This window comes from Aythya fuligula, chromosome 2, assembly GCF_009819795.1.
Source record: "Aythya fuligula isolate bAytFul2 chromosome 2, bAytFul2.pri, whole genome shotgun sequence".
NCBI classification, from domain to species: Eukaryota; Metazoa; Chordata; class Aves; order Anseriformes; family Anatidae; genus Aythya; species Aythya fuligula.
In genome coordinates this window covers 14,447,184-14,465,111 of record NC_045560.1, presented here as the reverse complement: position 1 = coordinate 14,465,111, position 17,928 = coordinate 14,447,184, and the positions used below count along the sequence as shown (strand labels likewise).

General features: G+C 40.0%; 1 protein-coding gene across 4 annotated transcripts in view; it reads right to left on the bottom strand.

Annotated features, from left to right (window-relative positions):
* The window catches only part of CUL2 (cullin 2), a 47,965-nt gene extending 40,242 nt beyond the window's left edge, over positions 1-7,723 (bottom strand). Inside the window, exons 1-3 of one of the 4 annotated variants that reach the window (XM_032181900.1) lie at positions 7,704-7,723; positions 5,055-5,193; positions 1,693-1,795 (exon numbers count right to left, since the gene is read on the bottom strand). In XM_032181900.1, coding sequence (XP_032037791.1) covers positions 1,693-1,795; positions 5,055-5,173 — 222 coding nt within the window. In that variant the 5' untranslated portion in view covers positions 5,174-5,193; positions 7,704-7,723. Of the gene's footprint in view, positions 1-1,692; positions 1,796-5,054; positions 5,194-7,474; positions 7,536-7,580; positions 7,610-7,690 lie in introns of those variants that run through there. The other 3 variants (XM_032181899.1, XM_032181897.1, XM_032181898.1) reach the window with 3 other exon arrangements.
* Positions 7,724-17,928: the final 10,205 nt, after the last annotated feature.

Sequence of the window (17,928 nt, the reverse complement as noted above, 5' to 3'; positions counted from 1 at the left end):
GAAAATTACCAAATATTATGTAGAAGTTTTGATAAGTCAACTACAACAGCCAAAGTTGTTTTATTTTGTGTTTTACAAGGACAATCTGTATAATACTTTAATTTTCTATCTGTCCTTACAGAAGCACTGGCTTGAACAAGGACTGTTCATATTCTCAGCATATGCTGGTGGATAACTCACATAACTACTTCTCCACTGACATGAACTAATTTTAAACTCATCCAGCCACATGCACACTGGAGGAGTTGCCTCACTCACTGTAACTATTTAAAATCAGTATGCATTACTCATTTGAAAAACCCTCATACTCACCAATAATGCTGGAATAAAACAACTTTAACAAAGCACAGGTACATACAAACTTAAACACAGCTTAAGTTCTGTGAAGCTAGGCCCAAATTCTTTGGAACATCAGCCATTAATCATCTAAGAAGTTGTTGGCATACTAAAGTTCTCAAAATATATTAATATTTCAAAAGAATATAGTTTAACAATTTAGATTTAAACAAATGAGTATGATTTGTGGAGGCAGACAAGATCCTAGGAATTTAACTCCAGAGACTGCAATTTAAAACTTTCTCAAGGAACAACAAAGCCTGTTCCAAAACAATGTAAAAAGAGGAAAGCCAGTTGACCAGGTACAATCAAGAGTGCTTTCTTCTGTAGTACGAATTTCGCAAGAATTTTTCAAAATTATTTCAAAGACAAACGACGGATAGCCAGTTTAAGAACTGGATGTATGCTTTCCACTCCTTCCCACAGCTTCTACTGTGCCTGACTGCCTTAAGTGAGCTCATTCAGCTCACTAAATAACCGAGAAACAACTTTGTGACTGAGCTACCTGCCAGTTTTGTGAACTGACTTAGTCTGCCAAAGCATCAGAGGTAGCCTCTCTGCAACCAGTGGAATGACCTATTAAGATGCCTAGCCTATGCTGTCAAACATACAACATACAGGTACTTAAGTTCAAAAAACAGCAATAAACCACTCAGCAATACTGTCCAGAACTTGCAATTCTTCACTCCCTATAGGGATTGCATATATATATATATATATTTCTATATATATAGAATATATATGCATATATATTCTATATATGTCCTTCACCAAAGACAAACAGACATCTAGTTTACTTCTTTTTTTTTTACTGATGTACAAGGAGATACTGTTCATGCATTGATAAATCACAATTCTGTTGCATTTGTGTGTCATCAGGTAAGACACCTATGTTAATTTACAGCTATAGTGGTATAGGAGTACTGTTATATGTCATAATAAATAATTTGCCATTACCACCTCCCCTCTCAAGCATTTTTCCTTCATCGAGTATACACAGTTGGCTCTCAAGACGCTACAGCAGTTTTACACTGAAGGGAAGGCTAATGACAAACTGTAACACATTCTGAAAATGAAGACATTTCTGTAACTCATTCAATTATAAGCAGTGAACAGAGAAGAACAAACATATGTATTACAAATTTTATGCATTCACTCTTGGCTTGAAAAGTAAGTCTGTGATGTATCCAGACATCTGTCTCTCTCGTAGATGTATACTCTGGCTCCAGAACACTGACACCTCTGATTTTACCTCAGCAAATATGCACAACTTCATGTGAACAAAACAAAACCCCACCCTGAAGTGAAAAAAGGACAAACAATAACCACACACACATCATTAACTGTATAGGTTACCTTGTGCAAATGGCGTACATGATTTTCCAAAAAAATTTTAGTCTCAGTATAAAGTCTCTCTCCAAGAGGTTCAGGATAGGCCACACACAGAGCATAAATGTCTCTGGGTTAGGAGTCAAGGCTTGTATCTGCTTGAAGTATGAAAACTCAAAAACAAAATTTAAAGGTCACATAAACTACTCACCCACGTTTTAGTTTTTTTGTTCTGGGGATTAAATTGATCTTTTTCTAAAGTTTCTGTAATCCCTGATTTGCAAAGAGCAAGTTTTCAGCTTCAATTATCAATATCTCTGTTTTAATTAGTAGAAGCTGAGGGAACATTAGGGCTCTGATCCTGGAACTTCTATCAGCTCCACACTGACGTGGCTTCTACCGCTTATTTACCATCTACAGATAAATACGATTATCTGAAAGTGAAGATCAGCATTCATCTGAAATACTTCTGTATCTGCAGCCAGTGTGGTTGGTGGAACAATCAGTTCTACAGCTGAAAAAACACCAAGACAATTACAGGAAGATCCTGACATTCTACCTGCCCAAAAAAGTCCAACTGTTAGACAGCAGTTATCAAAGTACAGTTATCAAAGTTATAAACTACCACTCCCTACTCAACTTGATCAGCGTCTTAACTTAAAGAACACACCCTAACCAACGGAACAGTTAGAAGTGAACTCTTAAAATTGTATTGGGTGTTCATAATAACCAAATTCTTGTAAGTATTATCTCAAGTGGAGAGATGTAACTGTCACTTATTTGCTGGACAATGAAACATCTCCAGAATCACTTGTTTCCACAAAGAACCGGTGAGGAGATCTGAAGGTCAAAGGTGGCTGGAGATGACTCACAGTTTAAATACAGTGACATATGGTCTTTCAAGTGATCTTTTCCAGAAGATTCTTTAACCCTTACAGAGGAAGGGCTCTCAGCTCATTGCCATTCTAGCATTTCCAGGTATTAGCTAAGTTTAAAGATGAGCTATGTTTAACAATAGAATTACTATCACGGTTACAAAGAAAACATTATATTTTAGTTTTGGGAAAGTAATGATGCAAGAAGTAGTTCTAGAAGATGGATCTGCACATTACAAAGCTTCTCAGCCCTAAAGGACTGCTAGCCTGTGTACTGTGCCTGACCTCAGCTGTCTCAAGCAGCGCATAAGAGAAAGCAATCACTTCTGAGAACAGTGCTGCAGACTGAAATCACATTCCTTTGCTGTACCTCATTCTTTATGTCATTGTTGCAACTACAGAGGGAGAGCGCTGATTATCTGGTGCTATAATCAATAAAACAGCCTGGATTAACACGTTGTGCAAAGCTATTGGTCATCTCTTCATTATGCTTATCAAGCAGCAAGAAGAATAGAGTAAACAACCAACGTTTCCTCACCCATTTTTAAGTCAGGTCTATGAAGAGGTCAGATACATACACCAATTTTACAATCCCTCTAGATCTCTAGAAACACTTTACTCCAATTAAATTAAATTTGGCAGAGAGTAAAGAGCTATCACAGAACAAGATACATTGTAGAAAGACTTGGCATTTAAAACTTTTTATTAATATTTCAGATTTAAAAAAAAAAAAAAAACACACAAAAATACCTATTTAAAACCCAAGAAAAATCTTCCACACTAGCTGTACAGAAGAGCTACCAGTTTCACTGAGCTATTCTAGACTTGGTCAACAGTTTATGTTAAAACATACGGCTTGGTTAACGCAGCAGAAGTACCAACCTGCATTTAAGGTTGGAAGTTACAGATCACACCAGCCCCTCAGGTCAGTCAGCCATGGAGAATACTCCAAAAAGGCTCCTGACTGTGCCAAATTCAGCAGTAACAGTGCCACCTTCCCAGGAATATAACAATGCTTGCCTTACTGTCATCTCTCAAAGAATTACTTGCCAACTGATTCTTCCCAGACTGTTTCCTGAGTCTGCTATTCCTAAGCGTTCGCCTCCTGATGCTCAGTCAACTGAAGTAAATCCCAAAAGAGGATCAAACAGCAGACCTGTGTACAAGGTCTCTACATAAGAAGTTATAAGCGGAGAAGTATGGTAAGAGGAATCAATCCAACATCTCATTCAGCTATTCTGAATTTAAAATCCACTTTGGGCGCCCTTGTTAAAATGGGTAGAGTTTTACACTACAAAAGTTAACAACTTGTTAAGACTGAAACGTGTGGTTCTTAAAATCTGCTTAGGAAGAGTTACTACAGCACGATCTGTAAGCATGGAAATGCACACCTAATTAACGAGAAAAAGTCACCAATGTTTTGGTGTTGTTTGAACTTGACTCAAAGACAAGGTGAAGAGTCATGCCCCCAGAAATTAATTAAAAGTTTTAAAATGAAGGAGCCACTTAAAGATTATTGCACCATACAACTGCACAACCATATTCTACGTGGCCTATGAGCAACTACAGTTTTATATATTTACATGCACAGACTCAAAGTCACAGGCAAATGGAAAAGCAAGTCTAAGAAATAGTAACACATTCAGAAAGAGAAGAGGCTACAGAGCCCAGCTCCTGCACAAAGAACAAGGTCATGCTGTAATAACTTCTACCTAAGAGTCTTCTTGGAAGCTTCCTTTTCCACCCAGCAGAATTTTAAAAAACTGATAAACAAGTCTAAACCATTCTTCCACCTTATAATCAAATCCAACTCAGTCAGATTGCCGGGGAGCAGCTCTGAGCCTCCAAAAATTCTCTCATTATTCACCCTACTGACAAGGGTAATGAATGCGCAGACACAGGGCACAGCTTTACTTCTGCAAAAAGAAGTTCACTAAAACACAGACCTTATTACAAGCCTGTTTTACGCATAAAATGCAAACCTTTCACTACAACAATATCACTTGTGCAGTTATAACACGAACTGTAAGCCTGTATGATCACAGCTAGAAATCTGTCAAAAATAATCACTCTTAACTGTTCAGGACCAGGGAGCTAATAACAGTGGCAGAAAAGAAGGCTGTTCTATAAACCCTGGCCACAGAAATGTTTAACAGCACAAAGAAGATGGAGACATGTTTAAATAAACCAAAAGCAACCTCAGCTCCATTGCCAACAAAGTTTAGAGATGAATTCTCTGTCTTAGGTGCTCCCCTCACAACACACACACTTAAACATGTAAGAGAAAATCATTATCACAATAGGGGAAACTGACACACGTACTTTTGCGAACTACAGCACAAGCTAAATATTGATGGTAAAAACGAGCAAAAACTCAGTCTCCACTGAGCTTAACATCAGACACTACCTGAAAAGGCACTTCTGATCAAGACCACTGAAACTGTTACATAGCGCAGGCATGCTCCGTGCTAGGCACACCACACAACCCTACCAGGACTGTCACTTAAAGGATACGAGAAGCGGTCGTTCCACGTCGCTCTTTCAACATAATCCAACATAACAACAGCTTTAATTGTTGTTAGAAGTTTGTTCCATGTTTCATCAAAGTCAACTACTCGTGGTTTCAGGGACATCGTGGGGCTTTAGTGTTAATCTGTAGAAAAATTAAACATGTCAGGCAACATTGCATGATAACTAAATACATTTAATTTGGTTTTTCACCAATTTATCAAACAACACCACGCCTCAAAGTTCATCACCTTACAGAGGTGCCCATTCAACAGCACCACGTGAAGAAACTGACTTTTCTGCAGATTCTTGGTCACTTTTACACAAAGACTGCTTCAGCTTCTCAGTAGCTGAGACAACTTTGAGCAGAAACACGCTCACCAGATTAGCAGTTTATCTGAAATTACTGTTGTCAGCTTGTAGCCAACGTTCACCTCAAGCTTTCATGAAACAATTGTTGGTGTTATATTTGAAAAGCCACAAAACCCAAAAGCTTTGATCAAGATGACAAAGAGAAAACAACACAGAGCAGTAAGCACAGCTCGTGCAGCTTTTTGCACTGTGCAGCAGGACAAACAGCAAACTCCTTCAAATAAAACATGGCTTGAAAATATAGAAGCCATGTTAACAAATTCATGTAAAAATACTTGGAGATTTATTGAAACAGACAAAAAAATAAACTACTGAAATAGAACCAGGAGAAGAGTAATAGAATTCAGAAAAGATGTCCTGAGAAAGACAAGAAACTGTGAAGGCCTCTTCCGTGTTCCCATTTGCTTCTGTCCCATACACCCAACCCAGCAAGGGAATCAATCTCACTTGATTCCCACATTTTCATGGTCAGAAGGAAAAAAAAATAGTGACAGACAGACTTTTAACTTGAAAAGCCTTCCCCTTACAGATGTGTTGTCTATAAGGGGAAAAATCAAAGAATATATTGAAAAGGTGGTTATCCGACCAACTTACTCCCTTAACCCTACTGGCTTTGTATTTTTCTTAGGCACACAACAATTTTCAAACTGCAGAATATGCAGCTTCTCAGTTTAAAGAAAATAATAAGAATCATGTCAAATGCAACTTCTACACCTTGTATCTGCAAAACATCACCCTGACTAGTTAACCAAGCTCCTTAACTGCTGTAAACTCAGGAACCTCAGAAGGCCGATTCCCAAACCCTGCAACACAACAACTTCCATTTGAAGTGCAATCAATTTACTACCCACATTTGCTTTGATTTCATAAAGAAACTGAGTAGCAAATAACATCAAGGAAGTGGTATTATCCTGGGCTTTATGAACAGGATTTTTTTTTTCCAGCAGAAGAAATAAAAATCAGTAAATGATGGTTGGACCAGACGATCTTGAAGGTCTCTTCCAACCTTAATGATTCTACGATGCACTTTTCAGTTCAATAGCAACATGTAGGTTGGTATATTTGCAACATGGATATTACTGCTTTGGAAAATTAAAAAAAAAAGAAAAGCCTTCTCCTACTGCCATATACGGATTGGAATGTGTTACACAACAAAATCAATGAGAATTGACAAAATAAACAGATATCCACCAAAGGTAAACTGAAAAACACAAACTGATGCATGTATCAAAGAAACATGAACTTCAGTAGAAGCAACCCACTTCAAAGCTCTCTTATAGGACAAAAAAAAAAAAGTCTTTTTCTAAAAGCTTTAATGTTTGTCTTCTGGAAACGCAAGGCTATTTTCAGATGATGCCAAGAAGCTGTTGTCATGGCCCATAAAACTTGTAAGAACCCCAAGAAGCAGCTGGGTTAATGCAGTTACACTTAATTGAGTGTTACATGTTACAGGCTCTAGAAGACGCTCTTGGTATCTCCAAATAAGCAGGCACTCCCTTAAAGAGGAGCAAAACCGAGGGGAGGAAGGAAGGCTGAGGAAAAATTCTTCCCTTCACCACAGGGCACGGGACCAGCAACACTGCATTTACGGTCAGCTGAACACATAAGGTGTAAGCAGAGAAGCATTGAGGGGTTAAACAGCTTCATGCAGAGCTCGGTAACCTCTTATAACTTCTAAACCAACACGAACTGAACCTTTATGAACAAATTAACCAATTTGGTGTAATTTTTTCCGTACAACACCAGGATTTTGTGTGCCAGCAGCCCAAGCTCCCCACCCCAACCCCAACCCCAACCCCCCGGGCACCCGCCCCAAACCGAAACCAGGCGGGGCCGGGCCCCGCCGCTCCCTCCCGTCAGGGCCCTGCCCGGGGAGCGCCCAGCGGGGCCCCCCCGAGCCCGGGACCCCCACGGGGGGGGGCGGGCGGGGAGGGGGGGGTCCCGGTTCCCTCCCGCCGCTGCCTCCCGCGGCCCGGCCCCGCCGCCGCCCCCCAGCCCCGCGCCGCGGCCCCGTCCCCTCAGCGCGGCGGGGGCGCGCCCGGCGCGGCTTTTACCTGGCGGCCGCGAGCACGCGCCGCGCGCGCCCCCCCGCCGCCCCCGCTCCCCGCCGCGCGGCCGCGGTCCCTGCCCCGCGCCCCGTCCTCACGGCGCTGCCATTACCCAGCCGCTCGCGCCCCGCCCCGCCCCGCCGCCGGCCGCCCCCACTGACGGGGCCGGGGTGAGGCGCGGCCCCGCTGCCTCCGCTCGCCTCCCTCCCGCCGCCGCCTCACCCGCCTCGCCCACCGCCTTCTGTCGGTGTTCGCCTCCCGACTCGCTCCCGGCGGCTCGCTCCGGGCGGCGGGCGGCGGCTCCCGGTACACCGAGGCTTTCCGGCCGCGCCTGCCCCCCCCGCCCGAGGGGAGGCGGTTGGTACGGCCCGCCCTACGGCAAGCACGGCGGGCCGCAAGGCCCCGCACCGCGCATGGGCCGTGGGGGGAGCCTCCATGGGCGACGGTGCCCGCGCTGCGCATGCGCCGGGGCCGCCCTGGGGCTGGGGTGCTGTGTGGGGATGGGCCGCCAGTGCTCCTGAGCCCAGTCCTGACGTTATTAAACATCGACTCTCTTCTCTTTAATAAATCTGTATTCATTCTCTTTAATAAATCTGACCCCTTTTGTGTCCTTAAGAGATCCCTTAGCAATAACCAGGTCACAAATAACTAGTAACTCCTTAAGATAGTATGTTCTCCTTAATATTTTCCCTTAGTTTCATGTTAATGAGTTACCATTACATCACACAAAACGCTTTTTTTTCCTTTCTAAAATGCATCCATGTCCAGAAATGCTTAGAAATAGCTCGCTATAAATTTTGAGTTTTTTGTTTTGTTTTGTTTTGTTTTAGTTTTGTTTTTTCATCAGGAAGTTCATGAATGTGAAGAATAGGAAGACAATAAGAAACAACAACAAAACACATCAAACAGTGCTATGGAAGAAAGAAAAAATACGACATTCAGCATAGCAATTGCTAACGCAGCTTATGCAATGCTCAAGATATAATACATTTATAACTCCAATTTCTCCTTTCTGTTATGCAGTGTTTCCTGCCAGAGGGGAACCTGTGTCTGATTTCAGCCCGCATGTTTGTTTATTTAATTATGGAAATGCCACACAGCTGCTGCTATTGTTCAAGGTGGTTTTCATACCTGGATCCTCCTTCGCATGCTATTCAAATACTTTTTTTTTTTCTTTTCCTATTTGCCCAAGTGTAAATAGCATTTGCAGAAATACACAGCTGGTACAGTGAGGTCGTTTTCTGAATAGTGACTTAAAACTCTTTCACACTTCTTGTAACTTCCAGAACAAACTTGTTAAGGCCTGGCATGTAGCCAAGGTGGATTTCTACACATGCACGTAAACACCCAGTGACATCAAATGCTTAAATATCTTTTTTTTTTTTTTTTTTCCCTTTGGCTGTGGAAAACAAGGGCTACCATTTTTCTTAAATGTCAAGTCCAGCTCTTCAGTTATGCAAAAGCAAGCCTAAATACGCATCTTGAATAAAGAGGTATTTTATCGCAAAATGGAAAATCAAGTTCTTAAGATATATGAGTGCTAACTCTGTAGTCTACATTGAAAAGATTGTGCACATTTCTGTATTTTTGTAAAACTGGATTTAGTTATGCCAGGTTTAAATTATTATAATTATAGTACTACAAAATATCTTAATTTTACGTATATGCAAAATTTTTTAAACCTTAAATTTTAAAAAATAAGAATATTTTAGATTCTCAGTTTGCCACTGGTCTTCACACAGACAGCTGTAAAAAAAATGCACCAAATAAAAGTGTTATAATTTTTATTACATATTACATTACATACAGGCATTTAAATCAGCAGGTATTCCAGCTGATAAACTCTAACTGTTAACGTTCACAAGTTCAAAAGTCCAAACTAAAACCTCTGAAAATAACACAGTGCGGATACCAAGTCCTCAGCACCAGCAGTTCTCTTGTGTCACAATAGTGAGTGTAAGTATAGCCAAACAAAGAACATCAAAATACAAAAATGTTTATAATGTGGTAAACACTCAGAATGTTTTTTTGTTTGTTTGTTTTTCCTGGAAATCTTCTTTCCATCTATTTATTGCATAAGTTATTAATTTGCTTTCAGTCAGTGATCTACATGGGTTAATTTGCAGTAGATGCATATGTGACCTTAAAACTGCCACACCACCTATGCAAATGGTAAGCACTCCCTGATTACATCAGCTACCTCCACATCATTCTTACCAGCACTGCAGTATTTCCTGAAATTCCCCTGGTGTTTATATGTATTTGTTCTCTCTTATCTGATACTTATGTTTCTCTGTCTGTTTGTAATCGTTTGTTTTCTGTTACGTAATTCTTTTGGCAGGAGCTGCCTCTTTTGTTTATATTTATACTACATCTAACACTGTGTTATTCTGGTCCAAAATTAGGAATCCCTAAGCCTATATTAATACAAACACTGTATTAAATATACCAATATATGGCCTACTGCTTTGTTTAAAAATAACCTCACCTTTAAACTGTGGTTTCCTCATAAATTGCTGGCAGAGCCTGGTACCCCTCAGCAGAAAGAAATCAGTCAAGGCCTCCTTTTATTTGTAAAGGTATGGATCATCCTAATTTGCACATTTACTTGTCACTCAACTAGTTCTTTGTGCCTGCCCCAGGCCTAATTACACTGTGAGAAATCATAGAATGGCTTGGGTTTGAAGGGACCTTAACCCCCCTGCCATGATGCCTGACTTTCTTAGATCATTATGTTATTTCTTCTCCTTTCTGATATGTCTGAGTTGCAGAAGTTTATAAAGTTTATGAAGTTTAGTCTGAGTTTATGAAGTGTGATAATTTCATGTTTCAAAACCTTTAATTCTTGAAAAGAAATAATCTCACTGCAATCATGTCCACTAGGTGTCAGTGCTGAATATATAAAAATAGCAGTTTAAGAATTAAAGTTGCACATCATACACCATGACTAACAAAATCTGTTATTGTACATGAAATAGGAAAACAGACAGAAGTTGAACTTTCTCAAACAGCATTTATTAGTTAGCCATCAGTGGCTTAGTTCAGCCCCCATATTTGTTCTGTCCTGCCCCAGGACCTGAAAAACAAACAAACAAACAAACAAACAAAACAAAAACAAACAAACAAAAAAAAAAACCACGAGTAAATTTTTCCTTCATTACTAAAAAGGGCACCAACTTATTTTCATGTCGCTGTAAACAAACAGTTAAATTCAATGTATGTATGAACAACTTTAACTATTTTCTCTCTTTTTTTTTTTTTTTCCACACAATTATTTTTAGTGAAATTCCGGAACACAATTGACAGGTAAAATGGCATATTTAGAACTTGTATTTAAAGATCAGTGGGTTATATATACATATATATATTTGCAATAAGTCTGAATAAAAATAATAGTATTTAAAGGACTTTTCAGATATATCTTCATATCATAGAATTATGATTTGGGTTGGAAGGCACCTTTAAAGATCATTTAGTTCAACCTCCCCTGCACAATGCAAGATATCAAAATAGGGAAGACTTTTAGAGCTTTCCCTTGTTCCATTACAAGATTTTAATCCTCTTCTATGAGTGTATTAAATGCAGACATCTCAGGTACTTACTTGTTACTGGCTGGGATTAAATAGCTATAATAATTAAATACCAACACACTGCATCAGGATGTTTTCACACTTGCTTACATTGCTAATCTAGGCAGTTGCTTTTGTTTTTGTTTTTTTTTGGGGGGGGAGAGAAACAAACAAACAAAGAAATAGCTTCTAATTGAAATATGTGACTTTTTTTCTGACTTGCTGGAAATGGAGGAGGCCTAGCTGAGTCATTCCTTACCAATGGGTTTGAACCAATCATTGGGATTTTGCTTCAAGGTTTTTAATTTGAATATAAAACTGGCCCCAAAGGTTTACTGTAGCAGACAAGATGTTGTTTGTAGCTTTCGTGCTTTGTTGTGTATGCGTAAAATCCCTGAGACAGCAGGTGTTGCAAAATGTAATAGCAACTGAATACATAGAAGAGTTGAAACATTATATACACTATCTGTTGCATTAGGAGAGGAAACAGCCACGTGAGGGCACTGTATACAACTGAAAGAAAGTTGAATAAATTAGAGAGTAAGTTATTTTACCCCTACTCATTCATGATTAAGCAATACATTTGTTTATACTACCAGTAGTGAACCAAACAACCTGGCCAGTAAGCCCCTCTCCTTCCCCTTTAACTCAGAAATTGTATAACTGCCTTCAGATAATGATTATTATTTTTTTTTTTTTTAAGCAGTATGGCTATTTTTTATAAGTATATACCACATCAAAATCATATTCAAATCATCATTTTAATATTCACAAGGAATGTAGTGAAACAGTGGAAAAGGATTGTTTAACAGATATTGTAAGAGGAAGAAATTGGCTTCTTTCTGTTTGCTGGGCACAACGTTATGGAGAAAATAGTAATTTAAACATAAAAAGTAAGCATAAAAACATAAACCCCAGAATATTACTCTTTGATATCTCTGTGTGGGGTATGTATAAAAACACATAGAAAGAAGAAAAACACTGAAATTCAGATACTGCACAGTCCTTAGTGATGACAAATTTTAGGCAATAGAATTTAGCTTTGAGACAAATCGAATTTACAGAATGGTTTCCAGGAAAAAGGAAGGGGGCAAGTAGTATTGGTCTTCACTGAAATATAATAAATAGAAGATGTCTAGTGCCTATTTCTGAGACATCTCTTTCAAATCAGAACAGAGATCAGTCCACTGATAGTTTCCTCAACTTATTTTTTTTTTAAAGAAATTATTTAATAACATGTCTCTCAAGTACTTCAGCATAACACATTTTTCATACTTAATGGAGACTGAAGCCTCTTGTAATGTGCAGACAAGTAGAATGAGAAAAAAAAAAAAAAACAAAAAACAAAAAACAGGTCATAAATAAGTCAGCTGGCAAAAGAGCATCATCAAGGAGACAAGTTTGTTGAGCCAGCATTTGATAAAAGAGACAAGATGGAGATTTCCTCTCCAGGAAAAACACATTGCTTTAGCCATTTATGTGTATTACTGGGAGCTTAAGAACTAAATAACTCTTGACATGAAAGAAATATAATGGCTCTGTCACATAAATAACACGGTGAATAGCTTGATAATCTCCTGTTATACTGAATACTACTCCATTTAATTATTTTTCACTTGAATCTCTTCCTGCTCTTTACTTACCCAGACACCTCTCTTTTGTGGCTGGTGAGCTCCATTTATTCAGTTGCTTTTGCTTTTCATTTTTTTTCTTCCCTTTTAAATTTCATGGTCATTTACTACCATCTAACAGGAAAACAAACAAACAAACAAACCTGCTCCCCCATCAAAAACAACTTACAGGTGCTAGAAAATATAGTCTACAGCCAGACTGTTAAACAAATGCATTTTTTCTAAGTTTTTCATATTTTCAGAATGTATTTTTGAAGGAGTCTGAGATCTTTACATGTGTTTCTCTTTTACTGCATTACCCAAATGGCTGATGCCATTCACCTGGCATTCACCTCTGTGTGAGGCAGACTCTCAATGTCTGTACGAGCATCTGCCACATTATTACATCTGCTTACCTTGCTTTACAGCATGAATCTTTTGCAAAACGTGGTTGTACAACAGCAAGCAGTTTGTGGTATGCACATTCCTGTGGTACAGTATATTCTTATTAAGCTACCTGAGCCGTTTAAACCTTTCAGGAAGCATTTCATACCGGTAAACTCTGTTATCCATGTAGTTCTCTTATGCAGCCTACTCAGGAAACTTTTAATAGTACAATTTTATGTATTGAAATTTTAAATAGAACTCAGCCAGTTGTGTGCAAATGGACACGAGTTTATATTCATGCTATAAGTACAAAATAATGTGTTACATAAACCTTATACTTTCCACCAAAGAAGTGCAAAGATCTCTTCAAACAGTAATAAAATGTAAATAATCAAGCACACTGTAAAGTACATATTATGTCCATGTTATAAGCAAGGAAATTATTATACAGGGAAATAGAGAAAGTTCATTATTCTGCAGAAGAAATAAAAGAAATTGTGTAATAGATCTCAACTGCCATTATTTTTCTCCTGCAGCAGCAATGTCATCATTCACGTGTTTTGAAATTGCTAGCCAATCCTTTAAACATGAAATGAGCATGGGACAGATGAGGACAGCAGTTCAGAGAATCTCAAGCTACTTGCCCAGCTATGAGTATTTAAGGGGTTCCCCAGTTTTTGGCTCTTCCTGGCTCCATTGTGCATGGAGAGACATAACCTGGGGATGGCAGATGAGAAACAGGCACTATGATTTTTATTAATTCCCCTTTTCATAAAGCTTTTCTTACAAACACCACACCAAACATCTAGCTGCACATTCACAAACCATTTTAGCTGTTATGTTACTCGAGCAGTGATGAATAATGTTCAATATAACCCATGGTTTCGCTGCAGGTGTACTCTGCTTTACTCTGCAGGTTTTGGCGCACCAGTAAGCAGCCCTCCTTTCAAACTACACGACCTATCAGGTAGTAGTGTACCACTTGCAATTCCAGTTTAGTATTCATAAAATTAGATTTTGAATTACAAATCCTAACAAAAAGTCAAATTTAGAGTACGTTGAATTGTTGTATTTCAGGCTGTGCATCTGTGCTTAGGGAAGTAAAATATTGTAGCATTATTGCAAGTTATTATCCAAAAACAAATCACTACAAACCCAAGAAACACCAAAGTAATAATACCTAGAAAGTGTATTCCTTGAAAGCAGATTATAAAATAAGAAGAGGTAACATAAATCATTAGCTTTATATTTTACCATCACAGTATATTATATTTAATGCTTTTTACAGGATGCTTCTTGCCTAATCTGTTCTCTGTTTCAGACAGGCCAGGATTCTGTTGCATCATGAGGGTACTGGTTACTTCTGGCTTTCACAACACTTACAAAATCAGTTGTGAAAACAATGGCTGTGTGGTATGACCACACTTTTGTATGACCACCCTACAAGTTCTGCACATCAATTCCTTTAGAGGCAATGAAAGAGGTAGAGTTGATTAATGACCCACTAAAATGTGAGTGGTCCATGAAGAGATCTGTGGTGCAATTATTTTTTGGTAATTCATGGAATCAGAGAATGGTTTGGGTTGGGCAGGACCATAAAGCCCGGCCAGTTCCACCCCCTGCTATGGGCAGAGACACCTCCCACCAGCCCAGATTGCCCAGGGCCCCACCCAGCCTGGCCTTGAGCATCTCCAGGGATGGGGCAGCCACAGCTTCTCTGGGCAACCTGGGCCAGTGCCTCACCACCCCCTGAGTGAAGAATTTCCTTCTAATACCTAATCTAAATCTCCCATCTTTTAGTTTAAAACTGGTACCCCTTGTCCTATCACTACACTCCCAGTCTTTCTAGGTTTATATAACCACCAGGGAATTAATTTATGACCTACAACAATAATTACAAACATGCAGTATTTAGGGAGACAAAGATGTAGACATCAAACGTCAGATTGCATAATTGAAGAAAAACATAGCATGGCTAGAAAATGATAACAAGGAGTTTCATTAAGTGCTACATGAAAATAAATTTACTGGACATCTTTTAGCAAAGCATTCAATGGGAATTATTTCTGGTATAAAAAACTACCTGTAAGTTATTATATTTTTTATACAAATAACTATCTTCTTTGTACAAATAACATTTAGAGCATTTCAGACATAATTTGAATAAAGACTTTTTTTAACCTGTAAGTTTTACTTCATCATTTCTTAATGTTTAGGGTATGTAAGCATGGGATGGGCTGGAAAGAGATATATGTAATACACCAAATGTCTGTTATTAAAAAAAAATAAAAAAATCACAGAACAAACATCAGTCAAGGTGTCAATATTGGGATCACTTTTAAAAGCAAAAATATTAAATACTGGTATCATTTCAACTAGAATGACACTTTTTTTTCCTTTTTTTCTATCAGTCTAACCTATATTACCTTTAAATGCCTGGATTCTAATTAAAAAGAAATCTACAAATATAAGTGGCTTATTCATTTTTCTGTTCTTACTTATGCCATGTCTATCTATGTACTTTATACAAGAAAACTACATGTGTCTTATAAGATTGTAATTGAAATATAACTTCTTTGAACTCTATTCTTTAAAAAATCCATCTGAAAGATTGAAGACCCAATATGTAAAATTAGTTTTTTGAAGATTACACAGTGTTTATAGTGATGTAATATACCTTGGTGAAGGATTTACGTTTTCAGCAAAGGGCATCACGTTTCTTTTGCATTTCTTTTGGTGTCAGTGCCAACTGAAGTCACTCGACTCCCTGCTCATATATTAACCCCTCAGTCAAGATCGTAGTTCTCTGTGTGATGGTGCAGAGTGCCAGGTTGATCCAGGTTAAAGGCAACTATTTTTTTCTTGGTGTACTGTTTCCAACTCGGGTTACTTCCCAGATAGGCTTCTGGGTTGCCTCAGTGGTGGGAATGAGATGCTAGAAGAAACTGGAGGCTGCTTAAGCTGGCACCGAGTCACATTTTTAACTCCTTAGAGAGGTTCTGACTTTGGGCACCAAATCCAAAGGCAAATAAAAACAAACAAAAACAATGAAAAACTGCTACTGAATTGCTGGTATTTCCTTGATGTTGTAGGACATAGTTGGACATTTCAGGTTGGAGAGGAAAGATGATCCAGGTAGTCATTCTGATGGCAATGAAGTGCCTGGATTTAAAATTTTTGTTCAGAACTACCTTGTGTAAATTATGACAACCATAAATAATCCCGTCCTGTGTGGTCTTCTTATTTATTGCTTTTGGTTTTAGCCTTCAAAATCAAATTGGTGCATGTCAGGGACTGATCCCACTTAGAACAATTTTAGGATGATTTTAGCTGCAGTGATGCACTTTTGTAGCAAAGTATTTGTATTTGTATTTGTATTTGCCTCAGCTGACAAATACACTGCCCCAGCCTTGCCACAGTAAAAACGCAATGTTTCCTGTTTTTTACCTTCCACTTCCAGCCCTCTGACCCTGTGGCCAGACTAAACCCAGGCAGAACTTTACTGGCCTCGGTAAGCCATGTCAAGTATTCAAGAGCTGCAGCTGGTTAATCATCTTTACATCCCTAAAGACTAAATCCCTTTGGCAGTTCACTCATTCCTCTGACCAGATGTTTCTCAGGCTGTAAGTTAAATTTTCGATTTCTCATTTAGATAATATCACAGAATCACTTAGCTCAGAAGAGACTTCTGAGGTCATCAAGTCCAACCTTTAACCTAGCACACAGATTAATATACTTCGCTAAACTAGATAAAAAAGGTACAAATAGCAATAAGTTGTTAGGCAAGCATTTAAAAGCTGCTAAAGACCTACTTGAAAAGTAATAGAAAACAACTGCTTTTCCAAGTTCACACCACCAGAGTTCTGTGGAAATGTGCAGTTTGTTTATAAACAGCTCACTCCCTTGGTTTCCACCCTTTAACACATTCTCCCAACATTTCTTCCTGCTTGTCATCAGATTTCCACCTTTAAGAGTACTTTTGAGGTGTTACTAGCATCGCAGCGGCTGATTTTGACTTCTTGAATATACCAGACAGGGACAGGATTACTTCCAAAGGCATCAGCACAGTTACTCTCAGTATTTTAATGCTTGCCTGCTCATATGATCATGTTATTATTCTATAAAATATTTTCAGGGGTATCTAGTAAAGCAGGTATCTGAGGGATGGGCACCAGAAGTTTGTTCCTAACGGGTTATCGATCGTGTGCTGCTTGCACTGGGCGTGGAACAGCCTCTGTGGGACGCGTGAACAAAGCGAGCGCTCAGAGGCAAAGCCCGTGTAGATAAACGCGGCTCCCCTCTCAAGGAGTCACAGGTTAAGGGTCTTTATTTTTGACAACGCAGTGAAATCAGCCCTCAGGTCCTCCTCACATCATGAAGGGCACAAACTCCCGTTCCCCCACCACAGCGAGCCACGGGCAAACAACGCCGGGCTCTGCTTTTCCCCGCGCGGCTTCTCACAGAGAAACAACCGGCAGGAGGGGGCACACCCCACACCGGGCGAGGTTTTTTAAAATCGAGGTGATTTTAACGAGCCGGGACCGCGCCGGACCCTGACGGGGCTGCCCCGCGCCCCCCGCCTCAGCCCCGCTCCCCGAGCCGAGCCCGCCCGGGCGTTACAACCCGCCCCCCCAACCCCCAACAAGCCCCGCCCCCCGGAGCCTCGTCCCGCCTCTCGGCCAATCAGCAGCGCCTCCCGCGGCCCCGCGGCGCCGGTTGGCCAGGCCGCCTGCCGTTGGGGAGCCCTTCGGCCACTCGGCGGCGCCGCCCGCAGCCGGGCCCCGCCCCCTTCGGCGGCCGGCGGCGCTGGGAGTCGCCGCGGACGCCATTTCCTCAGCGCCCCCGCGGCGGCGCGGCTGCATCAGCGCTGACGTGAGGCCGACGCGCGGCTCCG